Genomic DNA, 15,624 nt, shown 5'->3' with positions numbered 1-15,624 from the left:
AAAGTTATAGGTAGATCAGTGATAGTAAATTCTACACTTAGCTTTTCTTCCAGCCTTTAAAGAATTCATACTAGTAAAAACTCTTGAAAAATTTTAAATATATTAAGACTACATAAAGATCTGTCTGGACTCCATTCGTGAATTTTCCCCACCCTTCTTCAGAGTTTAAGTATTCCCTAAACTTTGACCTATAGGGTCTCTTGACTTTTGTTCTATTAGTTTTCCCCTGATGGAATTAATCACTTCAAGATTTCATTCGATTCCATCATTGATGCCTCTTTCAATTTGAGACACAGACTGTTAATTCTCTGTTAATCCATGTGCTCCAGGCTGTGGAATAACTTCTAACATTTACTTTGAATTCCGCAATCCTGAAATAATCTACCCGCTTCCTCTTCCATCAGAACCTAAGACAGGACTCTGCCATAGATGTAAAAAGCAGAGTTCCATCTTTGCTACTTACAGATATGACCTTAAGGCATTTTCTTAATTTCCCTGAGCCTCAGTTTCCTCATCTATAAAGTACTACTTTCATGGGACTACTGGAGAATTAAAAGAAATATTTATCAAGTGTTTACCCTACTGCCTGGCATATAGAAAATGTTCTATAAATAGTAACTATTTTAGAAGATAGACATCAAACATGAAAAATCAGCATGGGTATGTTTTTGTAGAGTGACTTGAAGATCTAGGGAAGTGCTTTGAGTAATTCCCAGTGTGTGTTCATATGAACCAACACTCTTTTATCTTTGATGCCACCACCATTTACATTCATTTGAACTAGTGCCAGAACTAGTGTGAATGATGCCTAGTTAGCACCCTCAGCTGGGTCATAAACCAAAATTTGATGTTCTACAAATTTTTGATGCCCAGTCAATTTATCCATTTTTGTCGGTCAGATAGGTTGGGAAACTAACCCAATAGATTGGTTTGTTAAATTTTATGTGAAAAAATCTGCTATTTTTCACTCAATAATTCTTGAAGAATTTTTCAAATAAAGTAATTAGAGGACACAAAGTAGTACACTTCAAAGTCTAGCCTTTGGAGTGTGGCAAAGCTGGATTTGAACCCCAGTTCTAGCACTAACCTTCACATCATGGGCAACTGAGCCTCTTCAAGAGTCCTTCATTCCCCCTTCTATAAAATGATTTAAGTATCATTTGAGGATCAGGGTAGGGAGAATCACTTACTGAGTATCTATTATGTTCCTAATATTTTGTTAAAAGCTTAATGATTAGTTCCTCCTCTCCCAGAACTCGCCTTCCTTGAACATTTATAGACCATTGCTTCAGATTATAGCTTATACACTCTTTATAAGGTGGTACTATGTCTTCTTTATTCATGAAAGCACTTTATACATGTATTTCAGTGTTTATAAATCAGAAACTGACTCAATATACATTCCCTGAAGATTCATTTTGCAAGATTTTTGTTTTTGCTTGCTTATCTTGGACATTTTAATTTGTTTCCAAATACTGGGTTACCACTGCTGCACTCCTACTTACCTTCATTTCAAAATTATCCTCATCCTGTCTAAAACCCAACAGCATCTGCGGAGCCTAGAAAGAGAAGAAGTGATCACCTGTTTAGAGTTCTAGGAGAGTGACTGAGTCAAAACCAAAGAACTTTTAGATTTATGATGTGCAGTTTTACAAAACTGATGGTGGGCATCATTATAATTAGATCTTCAAACTCTCATAGCCAATTGAAACATTTGCCCATGTGATCTGCATACTTTTACTATTTGATTTATGGATTAGTATCAATATTTACCTGAAAAGTTATAGTTCATCCTTTTAAATGTTTCGAATGTGTTACTGCATTCTTAAATATGATTTTATTATGATTTAAGGTAAAACACTATCTAGAAGAACACATTCAATTTTATAATAAAATATATGAAATTATATAGAAATTTCCTTCCTAAGCCAGTTTTAGAGAGCACAATTCTTTCTTATTTTTTTTTAGAAATATTTATATATTTTTTTTTTATGGTGACATTGGTTAACAAAATCCAACCTACCTTCCTCCCTTGGTTTTTATTTCAGTTGTTTCTGGAAGACTTTGGGGAATCTCTCAAAAAATTCACAAATCATTCTTCTACAACCTCTCCTTCTGGTCTCTTTATTGATTAATAAAGCTCTTGGAAGGAGCGCCTCCCCATTGCCCTCTGAGGGAAGGCTGCTTATCACAGTCTATCTCTAGAACCGCCAAAGCCACGAACCCCTCATAATGCCAGAAGACCCTGAAGCTGCTTTAGTTTTCATTGCACCAGAGCAGTCAAGCTGTATTCCATTCAGAAATGAGGCCAAGGTGCCATTCACTATAATAGTTTGTTATAAAGAACCAGAGCAACAGTGCTTGAGATTACCTAAATCGCCTGCGGTTTGTGAATCTTCAAGATTGTATATATAGCTTATTCTCTCCCTGTACTGCAGACCCCTTGAGTGGACTAAGAAACTAATATTGTGTTCTCCTCTCCATCTTCCTTCTCATTCTGTATCTCTTTAGGTGTTCATACAGAAGTTGTCCTCCTTATAGGTCCCATCCTCCCTATGCATACCTGCTCATACAGTAGATAGGTACTTGGGAAATCACAGGACTGCCAGAGCATCAGACATAATCAGGATCTGGATCTCAGTTTAGGCGCAGCCAGGGCACTCTGCCACATGTCTCCAGACAACTCCAGCTGCAAGGCCAAATATCTTAAAAGTTATAGTGGAACAAATCTCTCTTCTCATTAACTTACCCTCCTGACACTCATAGGGAGGAAGATGTGTGTGCACATAATTACTAAATAAATCAGAAACTAAGGGCTATGTAAGAGACATGTGCTAGTAATATGAAAAACTGAGAGGGGATCTCTGTAAATCGGAGACTTGGTGGTTCTCAAAAATGCCGAACCTATGATTTCTGTTTTGCTGATCAGGTGACTTTCAAATTGACTTACTCGAAAATTCACATGAGTTTTGGCCATCATTCTCAGTTTTGTTTAAGGAGTTTCAAATTTACTTAGCTGCCAAGTTGCAGTTCTGCTGTTTGTTCATTCAACAAACAGGGTTAGTGTATAATGTGTCAGGCGCTATGCCATATAAAGTAATTCTAATTTGAAATACAAATTTATAGTGATTATAACCACCATGCAATAGATGATGCACAGCATTCTTTCAGAAAACAACCTGCCATGTTTTAAAGATTTGTAGCAAGAGGAAAATGTAAGACCCTGACAGAAAAGGCTAGATTCAGAGCTAACCGCTCAGTTTTTAATGGCAGGCAGAGAAAATTCCCTGAAAGCAAATATGGGCTCTGTCTTTTTCCAAGAGAAAGTCCTTAAGAGTTTACATGGAAAAAATAGATTTCTGTTGAAGATCACTTGACGAATCATTCACTCTATCTTCTGCTGACATGATAGAATTGGAACTCTATTTTATCCAGTTTGGAACTGACACAGGAGATGGTATTAGGACTGTTTTATGTGCATTCTGTATCCATCAAATCTGCAAAGCCTTTAGCAGTGAAATCCACTCCCGAGTTAATTGGTCATGGTTAGGAGCACACCCAGAACCTTACAGTAGCTCCATGGATGTCAGCACTGACTCCAGGCCTGACATAGAACACATGATATAGTTCAGTGCATTCAGGAATCAGGAGGGTAGAATGAATCAAGGCTGGAAGATGGTGCCTGTTGTACGTATCATCTAGGGATCTGGCCCAGTGTGGGTGGACTGGAACATATTTTGATGAAAGCTTGATTGACTAGAATACTTGAGAAATTAGGGTATTTGGGGAAGTCAAAGGAAATGCTTTCTGTTTCTCTCACTTAGGCAGGTCCAAAGAGCCTCTGGACTAAGCTCTGGGAGGTTTTTTTAAAGGAAGTTGGTACCAGTGGGATACTGAAGGATGTGAAAAGCAATTAAGTGATGGTCTGTATCCTGGGGAGAGTTCATGTGATGTTTCTGAACTAAGTACTACTTCAGTTGTCCGAAAGGCATGGCTTTTCATGCTCCAGCAAAGACTTTGCATATCGACCAGTGTGCAGGCCCTTCTTGCTATTGGAGCAATTAAATTCTGTTTTACTAACTAGGCCAAGAGTACTAGGATATTTTGTATAGATAGTGTAAGGGAGAACAAACAATTTACATTTTCCTGCACAAAGTCATTGCCTGGTCTCAGTGGTATGCTGGAGCCAGCTAGTGCTTGTACTCCTGAGAGATGATTGTTAAGCTTAGAAAATTTGCAAGCCACTTGAAGGCACATTGTAGCTGAAATCAGTCATGTTTAGAATATTTACACCGTAAGCATTGGCAAATGCTAAAAGTTAGGACTTTTTATATTACAAGCATACTGCTGAAACAAAGCCACTCTCTTTTGTGTGAGAGTATAGAGTCCTAGAAGTGGATCCACGCATATCTATCTGTGGGAGGGGATACAAATCCCAGGATGACTGGTTCAGGGCCCACAGTTTTACTGATCCTCACATGTTCTCACACAAGCGTATAAGTAGAGTCTGACCATCAGAGTCTAAACTCTGAGGTCCCACGACTTACATGCCAACTGATTGGCAAGTCTCTACGAATGCGTATAATGTATTTAGGACCATTTGCCCATATAAGATGTGAGTTACATAAGTCACAGACTGATCCAAAACACTTATAAGAATAGCACAAATTCCATATATTATTAGTTTATACCTATCTACATGAGCAGGACTGCTTTATATTTTGCAGATAAATTTACATCCATCTGCATTTTCATATTTCCTGGGATCATAATACAGCTTAATTTGCTCCCTCACACATTTCTAGATGGTAATAAATCTATGCCTTTAGATTTTCATCCCTAAGAACCACATTCAAAAGAAAGAAATAGAAAAGCATAAAATCAAGGTCAGGAAGATTAAGCCCTTTAATTCATGTGCCAAACTTCCCATTTCAATTGTGGTTTTGTCTCCCAGCTAAAGTTTGTCTTTTTGTGACATTTGCATTAAGCCCAGAAGACATTTTGAGTGGAAACATGCTGAAAGCGTAATTGAAACGCTGAGTGGTGCCATTTGTCTAATTTGCATTTTTCCCCAGGTGGGGAGTTTTCACTTCCTCCCTTCTTCTCCTGGGGTGTTCAAAGATAATCTGAAAGAATGATGTTGTACAATTGATTTTAATAAATCTCCACGTACAATATATTATACGGATAATTTTTTCTTTCCAGAAGCTATTTTAAATGCCACAGTGATAAACTATGTAAGGAAGTCCTTTGTAGGTTCAGAATAGTGCAGATAGTTCATTTTCCCCCTCAGATAGAGATTTGGAATATTTGTTCACAAGTTTAATTGTTTGCTAGAATTTTTCCTTTCAGTTGTTTTCACAGTGTCATTCTGAGCTACTTAGGAGGTTGTCACTATAGAAACAAACATTTTTTAAGTAGATGGACAAAAACTATTTAATTTCATCCTTAATAGGTTCTTTGAACTCTGTGCTCCAAAACATGCACTGGCTGTATCTCTATTTAAAAGTTTGAGAATCTTTGACGTATTGATTGTGTCAACAAGTTTAATAATATAAGAATGATGCAGAACTGACGCTCTAAATTGAACCCTTTGATAAGGAGATTAAGGTGAGAGTATAATCTGTGGGGAGTAAAGTTATTTTTCTCTCCAAGAAAGAGAAGAAAAAAAAAAACAGTGTGGTGAATAATTTCTCTTTTGATTAAATATTCTTCATAGATATAAGATTTGTCATTTATATATTGACAAAATCGCTGTCATTGGCATGATCTAGATCTGTGCCTCTTCTAAGGTTTGTATCTTCCTAAAGCCTGTATTATTTACGTTAAATATATCATTTCAAATGTCAGAAACCCTCCTAGATTATATGAGAGCCCTCCTATATTATAAACTTGAGATGGTGGAGCCAGACATGAAATTGTCTAAATGAAGTGTGAGCAGAGAGGAACGTAGCCCAGGCCAGCATTTCTGGAAGGCACATCACTGTGAGGGTTATTTAGTGCATACAACGACAAATATATGTTTTTCTTCGACTCCTTAGATTTATTTAATGTTATTAGAAAAATTACATCTGGCACTTTCAGTATGTATTTATAAAGATTATCTTTAAATAATTTTATAAATAAATAACATGAGTCAATTAAAAGAAAAATATTAAGTGAATAATAGCTTGGAAGTATGGCAAAATTGTTTGGCTAGAAGCTGAGTGATTGAAGGAAGGAATACATTCACCTAGACAAACTGGCATAGACTAACTGTGTGGCCTTCACCTCATTTAGCCTCACTGAGTCTCAGTTTCCAGAGAGGAAAAAAAGTGCCTTCCTCAACCGATACATGATACATGAAGACTCACTGCAGTCATGAATGTAAAGCTCTCTTGGCACAGTGCTTTCAGGAAAAATAATACCTTAGATTTATAAGAAGTTATCTTTACAAATAATCCACTTGAAGAGTATTTAGCAAAACTTTGTTGAATCTGCTATAGGCAGAACGCTATAATTTCACCTCTTTAATGGCATTTTTCCTTCACAACCGCTCATGTGAGATAGGTAGAGCTTTGCCAAGGCAAGTGTGAGGATTCAAAAATGGGCAAGACTGGGTCAGTATCATCTCCCTCACTCCTTTAGCCTCAGCAGAGATGCCTATAGTAACCATCACCATGGTAACCGCACACAGCCAGCAGGCTAGAGCACGGGTACCTGACTAGAAAGAGGTGGAAGGACCCAGAAGGCAGGTGGAAAACCATCTGGAAGAAGGAAGCTGTACAGGAAAAGGAAAAAGTAGCTTCCCTAATTCCCAGAATCACAAGAATCACAATGATAATGATTTTTATTCATGGAGTACCAAGGTCTGTCCTAAGTGCTTTGTGCATGTAGGTACATATTATCTTAATACCATAGAATGATGGCACCTCTGAGGGAGGAACTATTATTGATCTCACTGAACAGATGAAGACATTGAGGTGTAAAGAAGATGGGTGATTTACCCAAGGTCACAGGGCTGCTACACATGAGCCAAGATCGGAAAAGAGCTTAGAAACCTACCATTAAAACCACCCTTTCTTAAAGCACTGGGATAGCAGTGTCTGGCATGCTTGTTCTCCAACCTCCCCTATGTGCCAATGAAAGCTGGGAAATGTGGATACCTGCCATCCCAACTAGCAATCCATTGTCTGAAATCCCTGCTTGCATTAAATTCATCTGAGAAGCTTTAAAAAAGATGCTGGTGCCAGGACCCTGGCCCAGCTCAGGATATCAGAATCTTGGTTGAGGATTGGGGAGGGTATATCTGGGTATATCTGCTTTGTTTTGTTTTGTTTTGTTTTTTTGTTCTCCAGGTGATTCTCATAGCCTTGATAAAGAACCACAACTTTTTTGGCACAAGGGACTGGTCTTCCTATGAGAATCTAATGCCTGATGATCTGAGGTAGAGTTGAGGCGGTGATGCTAGCACTGGGGGCGGCTACTAATACAGATGAAACTGCTCACTTGCCTGCCTCTCACCTCCTGCTTTGTGGCCTGGTTCCTAACAGGCCATGGACAGGTACCAGTCCGAGGCCTGGGGGTTAGGGACCTGTTCCTGAATTAGCAAAAGGAGTAAATTTTTTTAAAAAAAGACCTAATTATGCAACCCTTAGCTCTCTGATACAGCAATTTGGGAAAAGAGCTAGACTATATTGGGTGCATATGATGTGCCAGGTTCTGAACATAGGTTTGGTCTCTCAATGTAGCCTCACCTGGTACCTCTGATGACTCCAGAAAGATTAGTGAGAAGATGAGGGGGTCAGGATGGGGGAACCTTACCCTTTTCCCTCTCATTTATTCATTCCTGGGAAATCGATGTGCCAAGAACTTGAACTGCAGAGATAGATCAGACTGGCGACATGTTCTTGCCTTTTCAGGATGTGTGATTTTAAGCAAGTTAGTCAATATCTCCAAGGCTCAGTTTCTTCTCCTGTAAAATGGGAATGATGTTTATAGATTGTGTATTTTAGTGGGGCTATATTGCCCCCAAAGTAGTAACATGGATTCTTGGGGAAAAGGCCAAAAATTGTACTTCTGTGTGTGTGTGTGTAAAGTACAGATATACATACAGATATGCAGTATACCTGTGACATTAAAATTTCATGAGAGTTGTGGCAATTAGGCAAAAATACCTAAAAAGACATGGATGGGGGAGTGTGGATAAAAAAAGTAGGGAAATGCTGCTGTAGGTTAGAATTTCCATGAGGTTAAAAGGAAAGGCTGAATGTATACAGTCCTTGGCACAGAGACTGGCACTCAGACACCACTCAGTAGGTGGTAGACATTGTTACTATTATTTTTCAAAATATTCGTTCACTCAACATGCACACATGGATCCTAACTATGCTTCAGGGCTATGTGAAGCATTATTGGGGTCGTGAAGAAAGGTAAACCACCACCTCTGGCTTTCCTAAGAGCTTGGCCAAAGCTAAGTATGGGAGGCTAAGTGCTATCCTGAATGGATGCACTCAGGACCTGGGGAACTAAGAGGAGACCATGGTTGTTAAGTCCTTCCTTTCCTACTTGTTTCCGTTGCTGGGCTCAACTAAGATAAGAGGTGACTAGGGGCCTTAATTCTAAATTCTAGCCTCGCCTGTAGTTTCTCCTGCTCCCGCAATGGAATGGGGACCCCGATCCATCACCACTAGAGCATCATTTTAGCCCTGGGGAGTATTTTAGTTAAGTGGAATTATTATTGACAACCTCCTGTGTGGAAAAGCATTCTGTTTGTTGCTGGAGATGTAGAGATGAATAAAAGAACAAGATATAATTTCTGCTTTTGATTCTAGTGGGAAAAATAGATACGCCAAGCAGATATATTGATGTAACATGATGCAGAAGGCCCTATGTGCAGGAAACTCTGAGACCACAAAGAGGGTGTGTGGAAAAGTTGCCTGAGCTGAATCTTAAAGAATGACTAACACTTAACAGGGTGAAGGAGGTGGGAAGCACCTTCTGCACAGAGGGAGCAATATGAGCAAAGGGATGGGGCAGAACAGTAGGTGTATGGAAGCACAGGTATGGGCATGTGTGAGGTATAGAATGAAGAAAGAGGCCAGAGGGGAGGCCAATGAACAGTCCAGACATGGAGGACCTTGAGTGCTGGCATCATTTTGCAATAGGGATCCATAGTTGTATGAGACTCAGATGGAGGCAAGTCAATTTCGTAGTTGCAGTGGAAGAATCCAACCTTTCTTCAAGGAATAAGTCTTTATATGGTCTTCCAGATCCCTCATTGTCTAGGCCCAGCTTATCTCCATGCTCTCTTCCTTGTTTTCTCCCTTGGTCTCTGCTCCCACTTCACTGGCTTATTGCCAGTTCCCTGAATGCCACAGGACCTTTGCACATGTTATGATCCTCTTTCTGGAATAGGTTCCTTACTACTTATAAAGGTTTTAAATTAATGTCTGTAACCCAAGCATCTAGCTAATGTAGGCTCGCAGTAAATATTTGGGGAAGAAAAGAAAGAGGAGAGGAACAATAGATGGAAGAAAAGAAAAGGAAGGGAGGGAGGAAGAGAGGGAGGGAGGGAGAGGGAGGAAGGAAGGAAGGAAGGAAGGGAGGGAGGGAGGGAGGGAAGAAAAGGAATTAGCTAGGAAACTAGAATCCCTACAGACTTTTGTATGCTTTCATGTGCCCCCATCCCACCTCAGCTGAGATTGCCTTCTTTTACCCTGTCCAGGGGCCAGGTCCTGAATCAACTTGTTGGCAATTCAGGCAACAAGCAGGCCCTGTCGTTTGAGTAGTGTGTCTCTAGCTGATGAATGCTAATTGATGATGACAATGAAAGCATCTTTCATGTCTCTCCTTCATAGTTCACTTTCAAAAACTGAAATCAGTCATGTCAGAGGAACTGATCAAGTGTTGAGAACTGCAGACTCCCAAGAGTCAACTTGTGTGTCTATACAAAGATGACCCTAAAGCTGACTTGGCAGCCAAGGACAGCTCTGGAGCCCTAATGCAGTGGGACTTTGAAGTGACACCATGCAATGTACTTCAGGGCTAGGTGGGAACTTGGGAGCAAGACTGAAATGGGTACTCACATCATTATATTCATGTTCTGATGGGATTTCAGGAGGGATGTATTCTACGTGGGGAATTGTCTATATTGAGATCCTGTAGTGGTGAAAAGCAAAGGGACCCAAGATCAACTTTTGGTTTTATTGTTTGCATACCGCATGTGTTGGGCACCTCCTTTACCTTCTCCAAGCTTCAGTTACCTGATCTATAAACTGTGGGAGGAAGAGATCAGAATCGTGCCTCATTCATTGTTGTAAAGATTAAATAAGATAAGGTATGTGAACTGCTTAACACTGAGCCTGGCATGTTGAAAGTGTTCAGTTGGTGTTAGCCATTATTATTATCAGCTAATATGATTATTACTACCATAAAAATTATCTTCCCAGAAAAGAAAGATCAGCTTGGTTCATCAGAAATTTATATGACTTTAACTCGGACCTATGTAGATGTCTCAAAAGGCACATAAGAAACTTCCTAGTAGCAATATTTTGAGAGACTCAAACTAGGAATAGCCCAGATGCCCATCAACAGTAAAATGGATAAATAAACTCAGCATAGCCACACACTGGCATACCTTGTAGCGATTAGGATAATAAACAGCTATGCCTCGCAGTCACATAAACAAATTTTACAAACATAATGTTGAGTGAAAGAAGCCAGACACAAAACAGCACACTCTATTATTCCATTTGAATGAAGTGCAAATACAGGTCAAACTAATCTATGGTATTAGAAGTTAGGATAGTACAGCCTCTGGAGAGGAATGTAGGGATTTTACTCAGGAAGGGAGAGGAAGAGAGGAACTGGTAATATTTTGTGTCTACGTCTGGCCACTGGGTACATAAGTGTGCCCTCTTTGTAAAAATTCATCGAGTTGTGCATTCTGATTTATGTACTTTTCTATATCTATTCTCTGATTCAATTAAGGTTTACTAACAAATCCGTTCTGCAGAGAGCTAAGAAAACAAAAGTAGGGGGAAGGAGAATGCAAGTAGTACAATTCTATGCTTAACCTCAAGGGTCCTGGAAGTCTACTGAGGAAGGCAGTCAGGTAGACGTGTGCACAGACGATGGACTGTGGTGCCTTTGGTAATATGTGTACCAGGTACAGACACACCACAGAAGGGAGGGTGATGGGCTGTCACAACTGCTCCTTGTGGCAATGCCCCTACACTCCATGTGGTTCCTCCAGGACAGCTGCTTTTCCCTATTCCTTCTTACATGTAACTTGGCCATTCAACTATAGAGATTTATGCTCACATCTATCTAGCTACTGCCTTGATCTAGGCCAGACATCATTGGTAGAACACTGAACTAACTGGTTTTCCTGGCCTCTCTTCTTCCCTTCTCCAAACCACTCTCTAGAACCCAGAGTTACTAAATTAGAATCTTTGGATTGGGTCCTCAGGATTTTTAAAAAGCTCCCGTGTGATCCTGATGCATGTAACCTGTGGGAAGCATTGTTCTACACTGGAACCAGAACACACAGCTGACCTGACCCTCTCAACACTAAAAATAGTTCAAGGCTACTGGGCAGCAGCCTAACTTAGTGGTGTTTCCCAATTTGTCTCCAAAGGACATTTTCAGCTTCATCTCCAGTCTTTCCCTTGTCATCCCCATGTCTTTGTCCTATTTCAATTTGCCTCTGATCTAAGTGCACCAAGTTAGTTCTCTTTCTGAGTTTGTTTTGTTATTTCACTACCACTCCCATGCCTTTGAATAACCAAGAATGCCCTCCACCTTCCCGGGGGCCTTCTAATCTCCCACACATCTTCAAGACCCAGCTCAAACATTATGTCCATGAAGCTGTCCCTCAAGTCTCCTGAGCCATCTAGTTCTGCCACATTACCTCATACCTACAGGATTAGATCACATCCCTAAAAATCACTGTGTCATATATGACTGTTCACTTCACCCACTACACTCAAGGGCACGAGTATGGTCCTGTTTCTCTGCATCCTCATTGCTTAGCACCTGCCTGGGACATGGGAGGTTATCAAGGACAGGGCTTGATGGAGTGAAGTCCTTTAGCATGATCAAAGTCACAGGAGTACAGGGGGTGCTATGGGTTAAGGGGAAGCATTTGTGGATCTGGGATGAGGAGTGATAATCCACATTGATTGGTCAAAAATATATGCCCAACTTCCTCACACTCTTTCTGTTTTTGTTTGTTTGGTTTTGTTTTCATCAGTGAACTTCAGTGATTGTAAGGGAAATGACAAGCTGCACTATGAAGTCTCAAGCCCATACTTCAGGGTGAACAATGAAGGTGGTTTAGTCGCCCTGAGAAACATAACTGCGGTGGGCAAGACTCTGTTCATCCACGCCCGAACACCCCATGTGGACGACATGGCAGAACTCGTGATTGTCGGGGGGAAAGACATCCAGGGCCCCTTGCAGGTAACACAGCTAATTGGGATAAGTTGGGTCTGAGGGGGAACACTGGAGTCTATGTCTTATGTGGAAAATGGAACTTTGGTTTATCATTGTCCAAGATTCTTTTGTTGTTACAGATGACAGAAACCCAACTCAAAAAATGGTGGGAGGCTATGGGGATGGGAATTATTGGTTCATGTAACTAAAATATTTCTGAGATGGCTTTGCCTTCAGGCATGGCTATGTGTTGATGCCCAAATGATGACATCAGCTTTGATCTGTGTCCATCCTGTGCTTCTATTTTCCTTCTATTGGCTTCAGTCTTAGACAGTCACATATCTCTCTGCTTCCTATTGCAGAGGTCTTGGTAGTTCCACTTCATTCCCCCAGTCTGAAGTCACCTGAGATACCATCTCCTCCTGATACTGCCAACAAACTCTTGAAATCAAATTTCATTGGTTCTCATTAGATCATGCATCCATCCCTGCACCATGTCCATTGGGTTGTAATGCTCCATTCGGCTAAGTCTGGGTCACGTGCCTTGTCCTGAAGCAGAGTGAAGTCAACCCCACCTAAAACAAAGGAACTGAGAGCGAAAGAGGGGAACTTAAAGTAAATTAGGATCATGTTATCCAAGGAAGCAAAATAGATGTTGGGCAGACAAAAAACACAGTGGCCTGCTAGAGTTGTATAGCAAGGCAACCATTGCATATGGCACTGTTCTTTTGCCATGCACTGGTGTCCATTCTTTTCCAGATGCACATGTATGCCGATCTTGCACTTGCAAACATACGCACACACTTTAAGAGTACCACAAACTGCCCTTCAGTCTTCCTGACTATGTCATCCAGAGATGTTTTGCTACAATGGACTCATCCATTTCTCTTTCACCAGGAGCTCAGAGACTCTTGATTATAAAAAGGGAAGACACACAGCAAGACCCTCGCACAATAATAACAATAATAACGGCATGACCTCAGCTTGGTACGGTTAGCTTTTTCTGCTATCTGCTGACCTGGTCTTACTCAATTTTTCAAAGCCTGTGATTCTCACTGCCACATTCCCCCATAATCCTGATTTATCTTCTAATTGTGTTCAGTGATGGAGTATGGGTGGAGGATTAAACAGATTCCACAGCTAGGGAGCAGAGACAGTACAACTGGCAATGTGAGTGTTGCTTATCTGTCAATGCTATCTGTATCATCTTGAAAGAATCATATAACTTATTTATCTGCAGACTAGAGGGGTCAAATAGTCTAGGATGGCAAATAAGTAGCCTGTGTATTGCCCTACTCTGTCACCACACCCATGGCAACTATCAGTAATCACCAATGGCTTGACCTGAGTATGTTTCCCAATGCAGTGCTTCTAGAAGCTACCAACCATTGATCATTTAGAGATATTTCTAAATGGGATGAATTCTATTTGCCATTCCTGGACCAGACAAACTGTAATTCTCTTTTACTTCTGTGAATCTGTGAGTTAAGGGTTGATAGAAAGCTAAAAATGAACCCAGGGTGCCACTAACATTTTTTTTTTAAAAAAAAAGTGGGGTCTTGGTGAATACATACCAATGTGGAAACCCACTGGCACCACAAATGCAAGCTTTTCTCTTACCTAGCCTTGGTCATTTTCACAGCAAGTTCACTCACTAACTTGGGATATAAATGACTTGGCAACTCTCTAGAGCAACCAAATTGCCTGGATGTGCAGCACAAAGTGCTTCTTGTGAACAAGTGAATGGTACGGAGAGTCACATAAGGAGGTTTGCATGTGGGATGGGATGTATTTAGATGAATATTGTTCATCGTGATTGGTGGCTTATCTTTAAATCCATAAAAGATAATGTAGTAAGGTTTAGCTTAAAGCAGAGCAGAAAAGATTCTGGGCACTTCCCAGGACAAATGCCACCTTGACAGGCTGAGAGACTAGGGTTCAAAACCAAGAGACTCAGCTTTGAAGAGCTGGTCTTGAGTCCCAGAAAGACACCCTTCTTGATGCAAAGGCCCTCAGAGCCCCAGTCATTTGTCATTTGCTGCTGTCTGAGAACATTAATGACAAAGCCTGGCTGCAATTGTTTGCTTCTTATACAGCAGTGGAGACTGCTGTGTCATTCAGTTTGCCCGACTCCAGCAGAATAGGACATCCATCTCCCCACTCCAGTCATTTACAAGTTTTGAAAACAAACCTTGTGTCCATAATAAAGTCCCCCCCCCAAAAAAAAAAGAGAGAAGAGAGAGAGAGAGAGAGAGAGAAGAGAAAAAGAATAGGATAGGAAACCAAAATAGTTAGCCAGAGAATCCCTGTGAGGAAAGCACAGTCATTCACAGATAATCAGTTGGTATTTTTGAGGCCCTACTGTGTGCAGCCAAGCAAACCAACTGCTAGAGAGGGAAATCTGTGATACGCAAGTTAGCTTAGCTCTTAGTTGGGAAGGAGAAATAAATGAATATGTTGATTAAGTACCAACCAAGGAGACAAAGGTGAATGCTGCTCTGTGCCTTTAAAGAAGAGAGGACAGGGGAGGTTGAGCTGGTAATGACAGCCAATGCTTTCATGGTATCCACTGTGTGACAGGTGCTGTTCTCACTGACCACAAATGATGACTCATTTAATTTTCCCAGTAACCTATGAGGACCTAATGTCCCCATTTTACAGATGGGGAAACCGAGGCACAAAGAGGTGAGTGAGAACCTATATTATTTAGTGAGATTCTCTTAAGTGTTTACATCTCAATGTACACTTACACATGCATTAGTTCTAACCCTCACGACCTCCCTGTGGGGCTGCTGATGTAACCCCTTTCCCACCAATGTGAGAACTTGACCAAGATCCCCTAGCTTGAAATTGGCAGAAATGAGACTGAGATTCTGGCTTCTCTGTCCTGACACCCATTTTCATTCCTGCTACTTTGTTCATCAGAAGGATATGTCACCTGGATAGTTGTGGCCGCCGTCCACTGGTCAAGAGATGAGGGCATGAGTATTACATGAGTATTAGAGTATTACAGAAGGCATAGAGAAAAACAACAAATGAAAAGTATGGTTTGAAGGAAGAAAGAGCCAAGATTCAGCATCCTGATGATTCTAGATTGTCTAGTCTAGGAGAATGGAGATGGATTGGACCAGTCAGTGAAGGAGTGGTTGGGAAAGACATCTAGTCAGGCTTGGATGAGTTGAGTTGGTGGCTCCTGGGGACATCTTG

The 15,624-nt window shown here is 40.7% G+C and overlaps 1 protein-coding gene across 1 annotated transcript in view; it reads left to right on the top strand.

Annotated features, from left to right (window-relative positions):
• CDH13 (cadherin 13) overlaps positions 1-15,624 on the top strand; it is a 967,094-nt gene that overhangs the window by 342,533 nt on the left and 608,937 nt on the right. The window contains exon 3 of the mRNA XM_039888803.1: positions 12,236-12,444. Coding sequence (XP_039744737.1) covers positions 12,236-12,444 — 209 coding nt within the window. The remainder of the gene's footprint in view (positions 1-12,235; positions 12,445-15,624) is intronic.

The sequence above is a fragment of the Pteropus medius genome, unplaced genomic scaffold (genome assembly GCF_902729225.1).
Source record: "Pteropus medius unplaced genomic scaffold, Ma_sr-lr_union100, whole genome shotgun sequence".
Lineage (NCBI taxonomy): Eukaryota > Metazoa > Chordata > Mammalia > Chiroptera > Pteropodidae > Pteropus > Pteropus medius.
Note: the sequence above shows the minus strand (reverse complement) of the source record. Positions and strands in the feature narration are given on the sequence as shown.